The 13,010-nt window shown below is 34.5% G+C and overlaps 1 protein-coding gene across 3 annotated transcripts in view; it reads left to right on the forward strand.

Annotated features, from left to right (window-relative positions):
* LOC150093696 (JNK-interacting protein 1-like) overlaps positions 1 to 13,010 on the forward strand; it is a 308,320-nt gene that overhangs the window by 278,342 nt on the left and 16,968 nt on the right. For all 3 annotated transcript variants that reach the window (XM_090412576.1, XM_090412575.1, XM_090412577.1), the window contains one exon: positions 11,180 to 11,278. In XM_090412576.1, the coding sequence (XP_090268702.1) occupies positions 11,180 to 11,278 (99 nt within the window). The remainder of the gene's footprint in view (positions 1 to 11,179; positions 11,279 to 13,010) is intronic.

Genomic DNA, 13,010 nt, shown 5'->3' on the forward strand with positions numbered 1-13,010 from the left:
TTCCAGAAAATAATGACACCTTCGAGTAATATTTGTGTAGATGAAACTTTAGTTCCTTTCCGATGCCGTCTTGCCTTTCGTCAGTACATCAAGAATAAATGACACAAACTTGGCACAGAAAAGACCAATACTACTAACAGTGTTCCAACTTCAATTGTTATGAGACTTTGTGAGAATCTACTTGACAATGGACACACAATATTTGTAGATAATTATTATACCAGTATTGAATTAGCGCACAAACTTTTGAATAGACAAACACACCTTGTAGGCACTTTGAGAAAAAATCAAAAGAGAATTCCACAGAATGTTACCCAGAAGAATTTGAAAAAGAGTGAAATAATTGGTAAAGAAAGTGACACAGGCGTGGTGGTAATAAAATGGTGCAATAAACGTGAAGTGCTTATGTTATCAACAAAACACACAAACAAAATTAAATCCCTTACAGAAATAAATGGTAATGAAGTGCAAAAGCCAGAAGCTATTATGGACTATATATAACAAAAGCAAAAGTTTTATTGATCTATCCGATCAGGTAAAAGCCTATGTTTCTTGTCTTCTAAGACACATTTATAATGACATATATTATAAATAAATATTTAGCACCATTGTTTTTGTTTTATTGAACATTAGAAATTGGCCTAAATCAGGTAAAAATAAAACCCCTATAATAGGCCACCTGTTGTACATGTAGTTGAAATGCTACTGCACTAACTATATAAACCTGTTTACCAGGCCCCACATTTCCATTATCCATAAGCATTTCATTTAGATATGAATCACAGGTGAACTACTCGGCCTGAAAGAAAAATCTTTATGCAAATCAAATATGATTCACGCAACGCATTGAAAAAATGTAGTGTGAATCGTATTTGATTCATACGGCGGTCAATATGTTAATACATGAGGACTTGAGCAGTTTATTGTAGTTGTATTTATTTATTTATTTTATTATTTTTTTTTATCACTAGAGGTCAGGCTAGGGAAAAAGATCAATTAACTACGTAGATTTAGTTTACCGGTATACAGGGCATGAGCATGTAGCTTGGTTCCTTATATACTTGTATTCTTCTGATAATGACCTCGATACAGGGGTCGAAACGTGAAGTTTATTTTATTAGTAATTAATAAAATAATCTGTTCAACACGTGCGTTTTTGTGTCTCTAAATTTACAAATATGAATTTATGTTGTTGTTCTATCTTTAATTCAAAATATGTGCATTCACTTTGTATGGACATCAATACTAGTCCTGTTACTAAAGGAAATAACTTTTTTCAAACATCCTTCTTTTAGATAAATCTATTAATCTCCAATTCTGTTCTTTTATTTTTTCTAAAGTCTATTCGATTCTCTCATTACAACAAAAACTTTCCAGCTGTTGCTATGAATTATGCTGCTTCTTGACTGACTGTGCATGCACTTATCTACTTCAAACTGTATGCAATTTTACAATGTATGCAGATTCATAGTCTATTAAAGTAAAAAAAAAATATATATATATATATAAATTCTTAAAGATTTTTTTTCTAAGTTGACTTGTTTCTAGTTTAACAACTACCTAAGTTGTTTTGGTCTGCAAATCCATAATTGTTAAACTCTAAAATTGTCAAGTCAACTACGCATTTGTTAACCAAAATGTGTAGTTCTTAAACTAGAAAACCATCATCAACTCAGTGCATTGTCTTTGTCACCATTACGACATTGCTAAAGTTTAGTGATGCTTTATAATATAAAGTATAGTACGGTGATTTGATAATGAAATTTGTACGCTTGTCAGTGGCATCACCACTATTGGTGGTAAAGATGTGACAAATGTAAAAAGATGGTTATGCTTGTTGGAGCTAATGATTTAAGTAACAACAAATATAACATAAGAGAGCAGAAAGACTGTTGGAAGAAGGGAGAAAGAAAAGTGAGAGAGTGAAAATTGTTGGTTTCTTACTGAGGTAAGAAGGAGGGCTGTGATAGCCAGTGAGTAATTATGCAGGCTGTTAGAAATGGGTATGAGGTTTTGGAAGTGAATTTGAAGGCAGATAAGATGTGTATAAGAGGGATGGACTTTACTTAAATGAATTTGACATCAAATTCTCAAGAAATCATTTATTGGGTTCAGATCTAAGACAGAATGTCAGTGTGTGTGAGAGAGAGAGAATTAGTTCAGCTAGAACATGCAGACATTGAGCAGTGATGCATCTGCCAAAGGGTGTAAATGTGTGTTTTGGGTTTGGACTTTGTGAGTGTACCTAGAGAAGGAAAAGAGAAAGTTGCCCATCTGGACCAAGCAAACTATGGATGCAGGTATAAGAAGCCAAGTGGTAATTTTTTAGGTCTATGGGTTTAATTTGATTTTTATAGTGCAAAGACAGCAAAGGTCATATTGTGCCAGTACACAGGTTACAGCGGTACATATAGTAAATGGTTAGTAGTACAATCACAAACATCCATGTCCTAGGCGGAATTCAATTATCCCCATTCGAACCCCTGGCCCATTGGGGTTCAAATGGGGATATGCTAACCATATATAAAGGAACTTAGGCCAAATATCATAGGTGAAACTAATAAAAGAATACATTAATTTTACGAATGTAATTTTAAAGTGTCAAGACTAAAAGTAAGGTAGAGGAATGAGATCTTATAAGAATATTCTGATTAGCTGATATAATTAATTATTAATCTTCCTTGGATTTTTTTATATAAGTTTGTTAGCTTTATTCTTTCAATTTTATTTTATATTTATTTATATTTTTGTATTTAAAAAAAATTGAAAGAATAATAAGTAAGAAAAGAAAGTAACGTTATTTTTCCACAGTCATTCTTTCTTTTATTATATTTGATTTATGGAGTCAACAGTTTTTTGAGATAAAAACTTTAATAATAAAATTCTATATTTCGACTTTCACATCAAAGTCATCCTCAGGAATATACATCTGTACACAGCTGCTACATTAGAGCAACTAGCAAGAGCTCCTTAAATATGCAGACAATAGCTTAAAAGATAACCTACTTAAACTCTTCAATAATATCTGGAAATATCAAAAGATCCCAAAAGAATGAGAAACTGGAGTAGTAACAAATATTCACAAAACAGATCCCAAGGACAAATGTGGGAATTACAGAGGCATTACTCTCTTAATAACAGCATCTAAACTATATGCAAACATCTTAAAGAACAGACTAATTAAATATACAAAAAATTATTTACAAGAAGAACAATGTGGTTTTAGAAGAGGGAGAGGATGCACAGATGTCTCTTTCACAATGCAACAGATCATAGAAAAAAGAAAATAATTTAACCTGCCCACATTTCTTCTGTTTATTGACTATGAAAAGGTGTATGATAACTTGAACAGAAATCTGCTCTGGAAAATATTACATGGTGATAAAACACCTCCTAAATTAAAGCAATAAAAAGTCTATACAGAGAAACAAAAATTTGCATCAAATTTACAGATGGAACATTACCAGAACTATAAATAAAGGAGTAAGACAAGGTTGTGGCTTATCCCCAACAGAATCCTAAAAGAATGGAAAATAACTGTCAAAGATGGAATTAAACTAACAAATAATAAACAGCTAGATACAGTACTTTATGCAAATGATCAAGTATTAACACGTTCGCTGCCACGCTACTTCGGCATAGTTTGTTCCCATATGCCAAGCAATTTCACTTCTGCAAGGTCAGTATGATAATCTCGTTCCTGGCAGTAATCAACATAAGAGTATACTTGTAGTTGGCTTGTGCAGAGTGTACTCCATCTATGAGTATACACAGTTTTGCTGCTAGCTCCACAAGCCAAGCATTTGCACTTCTTCAAGGTCAGTACGGGGAACATCGTTGCCGGTGGTAAGCGGCATACAAGTATACTCGTAGCTGGCTTGTGTGGCTCATATACCAACTATGAGTATACTCGTAGGTGTCAGCGAACATGTTGATGTCGAATTCAGAAGATAAACTCCAAATTGCAAATAACCATCTAAATGAAATAGCAAAAAAATTTTAAATGAAAATCTCAGAAACAAAAAAAAAGCTATGGCAATGTGTGGAAACACCATTCAAAATGTCAAACTTATGCTTAACAATAAAATAATAGAACAAGTTACAGAATTCAAATACTTAGGAAATGGGGTGCTTATGGGTCAAAGCTGTATAACTGAGAGGAGACCTCCACATAGCCTTTCAAGGAATGCGAGAACCGACCAGGGCTTCTGACCTAATGTCCAATCCTCACCTTCTCGTGGTGCACCCTGTTGGGTATCTACTTTGATACTGAACGAACGAGGATGGGCTGGCAATTTGGGATTTAGCCGACCAAATTGTATTCTTATTGGTTAAACCAAAATAAAAAATGATGGTACAACATGACAAAATTTCATGCCGGCTGGGGCTTCGCCCGGTTAAACAAGGCCCCCGTTGTTTTTGCCAGGGAACCAGGGCGAACAGCGAAAAGTCAGCTACTGGAACAAATCTGAAAACAAACCCCAACTCAACATCACCAGAGTTAAAGATCGGTACTATCAACGTAAGAAGCCTGAATGGCAAAGAAATGGAGCTAGCTGAGGAATGAGATAAGTACCAGATCGACATAATAGGGGTGACTGAAACAAAAAAGACCAAAACTGGTGAGATCTTTCTGAGCAATAAATACAAAATGTTATATTCAGGCAATGACAATTAAGGAAAAGAAGGAGTAGCCATAGTATTCAACACAAAATATGAGGCTAATCTTCTTGAATGGCAGTCAATCTCAAGTAGTAATGTGGGCAAATATGAGAATGGGGAACTGGACAATGAGACTTATTTGTGCCTATGGTCCCACAGAAGGTTCTTGAAAGGTAGAAGTGGAGGAATTTTTTGATGCTTTAGAAAAAGCAACTGACACAATGAAAAAGGAAAAGTTGGTCCTTGTTGGGGATCTAAATAGCAGAGTAGGAAATGATTGTGAGACATACAAAAATATTTTGGGAAAATTTGGAGAAAAGAGCAAAGCTAATAATAATGGCAAATATCTGTTGGATTTCTGCTCAGGACATCGACTGGTTATTACTAACACCATGTTCCAACATAAAAATGTGCAGAAATTCACATGGAGAGAAGAGGCTAGGAATAAGAAAAGTCTCATTGACTATGTTATTGTTGATAGTGATGTTTTCTCCCTGGTGCAGGACACCAGAGTGTACAGAGGATTTGAAATTGGAAGTGATCACTATTTAGTCTTGAGCAGGATAAAATTGAATTTCATATTGAAAAGAATAACATGTAAGAAAGTTTTAAAGCGAATAAAAGTTGAGCAGCTCTCAGATGTGAACTTTAGACTAAAATACAGAAAGATTATTGAAAAGAAAATGAAAGAATTTGAGAACAGGAATCAAACCTTGGACATTCAGTGGCAAACTCTGAAGAAAACATTGATTGATTCTACCAGAGAGGCATGTGGTGAGGTTGTGTGCAAGGAGAAAAAAAATCAGAACTCCATGATGGACACAGGAAGTTAAAGAGGCAGTGAAGGAAAAGAAGAAAGCATATCAAAAGTTCCTGGCAAATAAGTCAGCTTTTACTCTTACAGAATACAGAGACAAATGTAAGAAAGCTAAACAGTGTGTAAAACTAGCTAAACAAAAGTCATGGGAGGACTTTGGCAAGAATATAGAAAATAAATATCAAGAAGGTGACAAAATATTCTGGAGGTTGTTGAAGAAGCTTAGGAATGGAGGAACGAGTGCTATAAAAGTAGTTAGAGATGATAAAGGTGACATGAAAACGGTAGAAAAAGATATCCTTGAAGTATGGAGTAATTACTTTGAAAAACTGCTAAATGAAACAAGCAGTGATGACACCACAGTGATAAAAAAAACACTGACCAGGCATGCAGTCAGGAATACATATCCATACTTGAAGTAGAAAAAGCCATCAAAGGCTTGAAATGTGGAAAGGCAGCAGGAGTAGATGATATTCGACCAGAAATGCTGAAGTATGGTGGTATAAAAGTCTTACAGTGGCTGCACTGCATAGTTCAGAAAGCCTGTACAGAGGGACGAATTCCCGATGATTGGAGTAGAGCTCTCATAGTACCCATATATAAAAAGGAAAATAAAACTGAATGTGAGAATTTCAGAGGTATTTCCCTACTGAGTGTTCCTGGCAAGAACTATGCAAGTATACTTGAGAAACGGTTGAGAAGAATTGTGGAAGAAAAGCTTGGTGAAGAACAAGCTGGATTCAGGCCAAATAGAGGCGGTCAGGATCAGATCTTCACTTTACGACAAATAGTCGAGAAAGCATGTGAATATAACAAAGATCTGTATTTAAGTTTTGTCGATTTGGAAAAGGCATATGACAAGGTGCCAAGAGAGAAGCTATTCAATATGCTGCAGTTATATGGTGTCAATGGGGCATTATATCAAGCAATACTTAGTCTTTATTTGAGTTGTAAGTCAGCAGTTAGAATTGAAGGAAGTAGAGGAAGATGGTTTAATGTTAAATCTGGTGTGAGACAAGGATGTACATTATCCCCTCTGTTATTCATTATCTATATGGATCACATTATGAAGGAAAGTGGTATTAAACCTGATATCAAAATTGGAGATGTTAATGTCAGCTCTTTGCTTTATGCAGATGATGTTATACTTCTAAATAAATCCGCTACAAGTCTGCAAGATTCTCTGACTAAATTCAATTGCTGTTGTAATAGATATGGTATGAAGGTCAGCAATAAAAAGACAAAGACAATGAAAATAGGCAGAATCATTGAAAATGTCAACTGTGTTGTAATTGGAGAAACTGTGGAACAAGTAAAACATTTCAGCTACTTAGGCACGATTTTTACTGAAGATAGTAAATTAAATATAGAAATAGACAACAGAATCAGCAAAGCTGGTATGGTGGAAGTCAATTGAATAAATTCATATGGAATAAGAGAGAAATTAGTCGGAACACTAAATTAGCTGTATACAAGACAGTGTTCAAACCAGTTTTAACTTATGGATCTGAGAGCTGGGTCAGAAGTAAAACACTTGACCAAAGACTAGAGACCGCAGATATGAGAGTCCTGAGAAAGATTAGAGGCGTGAACAGATGGCATCAATGGCAATATCACATTAAAAATGAGGATATTAGGAAAGAACTTGACATTGTCAGCATCCAGGAATGCGTTAGCAGAGCTAATCTCAGGTGGTATGGTCACTTAAACAGAAAGGGCGAGGAATGATTAGCAAAACAAGTGTTCTCTGCCAGGTTGGCAGGAAAATGACCCAGAGGAAGACCAAGATATAGGTGGATTGATACGGTACAAAGTGCCTTAGACAATAAAAATATAAGATCTGATAATGTTGGAGTCTTGACAAGTAACAGACTGATTTGGAGGAAAATTGTAGATAGGAAGTTAATAATGATGTAATTTTTTCATATAGTACTGTCATATCCTGTACACCCCTTGAGGGTACATGGCAGGAATTTGATGATGATGAGGAAATATAATCTCACAATATAATACTGATTCACATTTGGAAGCAAGACTACAAATTTACAATAGAATGGATGGCATAATTAAAAGAAATTTTGGAAAACAAATGACTAAAGAAACTCAAGATTACATAATATGACCTCTAAACCATTTCTCAAATTTGGAAGTGAAACTTGGATTCTAAAACAAAGAAATAGACAAAGATTGGAAGCTGCACAGATGAAGTTTCTTAAGACCTCTCTGGGACTCACCAGATTAGATGAAAAGAAAAACAGAGAAATAAGTGAACAATTAGATACAAAAAACATCATACGAGAAATAGAAGAATCTCAGCAAAATTGGCTACACCACATAGAAAGGATGAATAACAATAGGATTCCCAAACTAGCATATAAATATAAACCTACAGGAAGAAGAGACTGTGGACGTCCAAGATTCAGATGGAAAGACCAACTTCATCTGTAGAGCAGGAACAGGACATAAAAAGCCTATACCTGAATTGCTTAGATGATGAAATATATACTGATCAGCAGTGAATAAAAGAAAATTCTTAGAAAATCAAGTGAAATATAAATTTTACAAGATGAGTTGCTGCTCCATCAATCAACACGTGCCATCACCTGATAAGTAGATCATTCCTTCCGTATAGTATTTACTTGGCTACCAAATGTGTACATCTACTATTTATTATTGGTTGGTTATTTATATTTCATGAACACATCTCTCTCTCTCTATCCTTATAAGTTTTTAATTATTATCATTATTATTCGTGACACCTCCAAGGAGTCCGGAGACTCATCGTGGGAGGACACCTACTATACAACTCTTCGCCTCCACCACTAACTACACCGAACCTCTACTACCAATCATCTACATCAACGCCATCTACTGCCCACCACCACAACTAGTATTTTTTGTCTGTATGCAGAATGAAAAACCCGAGTTTCTGGGTTATAAAACCCTGCTACCTCAGTACGAGATTAGCTAACTCACTGTCAATTGAAAAAGTCCATATAAAGAATTCTCCCGTCACGACGAGAATCGAACTTAGGCCTTTTCTAATCGAAGGGTGCAACGTACCATCATTCTTCTAATTGCTCTACAGAGGCACTTATGTCATCATTATTTTCAGAGTTTATTGGATCACATGTTATTCAACCTCCACCCACCAATTTACAGGACACACAACACATAATTTCTTTTCAGTAATAAAAGTATTTCTATTCACACCTGTTCTTTCTCTCCCTTGTATTTCTCATTCTCACATGGCTTATTAAAGATAGTTCATATATTTACACCATTTAGTAATTCAGATATACCAACCATATATAGCATTCTCCTTAATTATTGTTTTCTAATATATCCTGAAATATACACATTAGTCCTTCCCCCCCAGCGGATTTGGTTCCCTTTGAAGAGCCATCACAATATGTTGCATATTTGGTGATATTCAAGGATAAAACTGCCTTGGGGCAGAGTGTTTTCACTCACCCCACCAGATGGTTAGAGCGGCAGTGAGATAGTAATGATTGTCCTGATTTGAACATGTTAAATTACTTCAGTAACCTGTTCTGGTAAAATTGCACTTAATGTTTTCTCCACTAAACTTTTACAGAGAATATTTTTTGAGTCTGGAATGATTTGTCTCTTTAACCACTCTTTTAGGCCTCTCTCAAATCTCCACAAATTCACCATCAATTTATATTTCACTTTATCAAGAAGTTCAAAATTTTTGTAATTTCTTTTAGGTGAATAGAATTTGTAACTGAGATGGAAGCAGGGGTATTGCCATTTTAGAGCTGAACACCTCTTGACTTCCTTTAGATAAATGATGGGACAACCTCCATTGTTTGGTGGTTTGGTGGCCTACTTAAATCAACAAGCTTTGGGTTTGAATCTCACCAGAGATATGGATGTTTGTGATTGTCTGTAAGTGAGATTCAAACCCCAAAGCTCATTGTGTGATGTATTTCAGAAGTGTGAAACCTCTGTCTTGCTTATTAAAGACCCGAAATGGGGAAAAAAGTTCCATGCTTGATCTCTGGTGCAGGGTTTCCATAATTATGTAAAAGATAATTAAAAAAAAAAAAAGAAAAAGGAATCCATCCTTAGTCCACTCACAGTACACATGTACAATAAGTTTACAACTTGTGTGATATTTTTTCTTGACTATTATGGTAAGGTTAGACCTTGATTCTTGTTTAGGTTTTCAGTTTTACGGGCGACTGTAGCTGCTTCCTTGAAGGTTCTTGAATGGTAGTTATCTTCTATATAGGGCATAATGCTCTTATCCCACTCATTGTGATGGTTGGTAGAGGCAAAATGGCAAGAAAGGCCTGAAATTCTTGTCTGTCATGTGTTCCTATGTGTTCTTTCTTTCTCGTTTCAAAGCTTCTAGAGGTCTGACCTACGTAACTAATACCACATGAGCAAGGTATATTATATACTCCAGAGTACTTGTAGAATGGATTGAGGGTCTTTCTCACCCACAAAAAGTTGTAAACTTTTTGTGAGTGAGAATCACATTTAAAAAAAAAAAAAGTTACAAGCCTGGAAATGTCACTACATCTATTTACACTAGCGAACTTTCTTATGAAAAAGCAGTTATAAATTCATTCTCATGCTTCTGTATGAAGAACACTAAGTCCCTTGAGCAAATAGGTTCAACATCACATTCTGAATCAGATCTAACAATTATATTAAGACATTGTAGTTAGTAAATTAAACACACTGGTCATAGGCCATATTGGCTTATGGAAAATCTGGACAGGAAATGTTCTTTCTATTCCTGGTATTGTTGCCTTGCACTTTGGTCAGGCAAAAATAGCAATACTTTCCATGATTGGTTCATTTTTCACCACTAGCAAAAAAAAAAAAAAAAAAAAAGTAGAGACTTCTAGTTACTTGAATTCATTTCCTGAGTTCAACTTGTGCTTGTGTGGCATATTTTAGAAGTCCCACAGTTTATCTTGATTCCTTGCTTTCATCCAAAAGCATGCATATTATGCATTTCTGACAACTGCCATGCTTTCGTGTTCTCTTTTTTTCCTCTTCACCACCAAACCACATATTTAAACAAATTTTTGTGTGGCTTACACAACCTCTTGATGCCATTCATCCACTGGAAATTAAATGTGCAGTAGAACAAAGATGGTGTGTGCATAAATGTTCTGACTGTACATATACCCATACTATGAATCATTTTCGTTCTTGTTAAGTCTAGATGCAAACATGTTAGACACTTCGATGATACATGTTCTTAACTTTATTATAACTACAATATATATATATATTTTTTTTTAAACAATTTTATTTGAATATAGAAGAATATAATATTTTGAAAAGAATCTTGATGTGATAGGGAAAAAAAAAAATAGATGTAATTTTCGTATTTGATGAATTATTGAAGGATATCTAAAACTTTTTCAGATCCTTTAAATCTGTAGGTATGTGTCATGTGTACACAATTTGCTTGTGTAATGTTTGCATTTAGAGCTTTCTCATATGGAAATTATGTAAGTTTAGTATCACACAGTCTATTTTTCTTGTTTGCCGTCAAGCTATATAACTATGAAATCTGTTGATAGTTTTGTTATATCTTGTGTCTGTTAGAACAGAGCTTCTGTTTTAATCATTATTGAAATTGCATTTGTACTTTTCTTTGAGTATTTTAAATTTTAAATCTGTTTTAAATTTTGGCTGTTTATTTTATATTAGATACTTTGGTTTTGTTACAAAGCACCCTTTAAAACAGAAATTTGCGTGCCATGTTTTCCTGGGTCAGGATTCCACAAAAGATATTGCAGAAACTGTGGGGTAAGCATTAAATATTTTATAGCACTTCAAATGTCAGTAGATTATGATTAATTAGTCTTCAGTTAATTTCTGTTTCAGTGCAAAGAATTCAAGCACAGTGTACACATGTGCAGAAGGTGAAACTTAACTCTGGTGAAAATCTGATTTATTTTTCAGATTTTCACCAGAGTTAAGAGGAGATGTGAAGTATTTATGCTTAATAATAAATTTTCAGTTTAATGGGGGAAAAAAATCTTAATTTTTGGAACTATAAATTAATACTTGTTAGAAATATTTCAATATTAAGTATACATAGATATATACTTAATATTGAAATATTTCTAACAAGGGTCTTCACTTTTTAATCTGTTTTTCAGATTGGATTTTCAGTTATTAATAAAACTTGTGTAACGAGAGCTAATATAAAATAGCACGGTCACTCAAGAGATGTAAATGAGAAGAATCAAGCATACAAGGGTTGTTTGAAAAGTTTGGTAAATTTCCAGTAGACGGCAACACAATTCATTCATTCATACCAGTATTTTTACGTATAATCTTTTTCATGACCCCCTGGTAAAATTTTAGCCACATGCTAAAATTTCAATAAGAAATATTTCAATATTAAGTATACATAGATATATACTTAATATTGAAATATTTCTAACAAGGGTCTTCACTTTTTAATCTGTTTTTCAGATTGGATTTTCAGTTATTAATAAAACTTGTGTAACGAGAGCTAATATAAAATAGCACGGTCACTCAAGAGATGTAAATGAGAAGAATCAAGCATACAAGGGTTGTTTGAAAAGTTTGGTAAATTTCCAGTAGACGGCAACACAATTCATTCATTCATACCAGTATTTTTACGTATAATCTTTTTCATGACCCCCTGGTAAAATTTTAGCCACATGCGGCATGTAGTTCTTGTTTGGCAAACATTTAAAATGACCGTGTTCACATTTTTCATAAAAATGGAGAAAAAAAAAAGAGAGTTTTGTGCAGTGATAAAACACTTTCATTTGAAGAAGTAGATGGCTGCTCAGATCAAAGTTGAGTTAGTTACAGTTCATGGGGACTCTGCACCAGCATTAAAGACTATTTATTTTTGGATAAATAAGTTTAAACGTGGTCATAAGTCTCGAAGATGAAGTGCGCTCCGGATGCTCGACTGAGGTCACTACAAAGGAAATGATTGACAAATCATTGTATTATAATAAATTTAGTTTAATCCTTTATCCAAGTGTGAGCAAACAAAGTTTGCGCCTGAAAGTATCTTCAGGACTGGGTTAAGGTGGTACAATACCAGGGCAACTCGTTGCAGAGGTGGAGCAAGCTACCAACACTCCTATCTCAGTATCTCCTATAATGCAAAACACATCTCCTTGCGGATATGTCTAATGTTATGCATTAATGGAAGGACCACTACCCAGACTAAGTCTGGGTAGTGGCCCTTCCAGTTAAACTAAATTTATTATACTCTAACCAAGTGAAAAATAAACTTTCAAAATCATTGTATTGTTATTGAAGACTGCCAAGCGAAAGTGCATGAGATTGCTGGGATTGTAGGCATCTCAACTGAACGGGTGTATAATATCTTGCACGAAAAATTTTTCATAACTGTGTGTGATGGGTACTGCAGTTGTTGACTGTCGATCAAAAACACATGTGAAAAGACATTTCGACGCAGTGTTTGGCAATGTTTAATCACAATTCACAGGATTTTTTGTGTCAATTCGTGACTGTAGATCAGTGT

The sequence above is a fragment of the Typopeltis vanoorti genome, chromosome 23, assembly GCF_054136105.1.
Source record: "Typopeltis vanoorti isolate ZY-2024b chromosome 23, IOZ_Tvanoo_1.0, whole genome shotgun sequence".
NCBI classification, from domain to species: domain Eukaryota; kingdom Metazoa; phylum Arthropoda; class Arachnida; order Uropygi; family Thelyphonidae; genus Typopeltis; species Typopeltis vanoorti.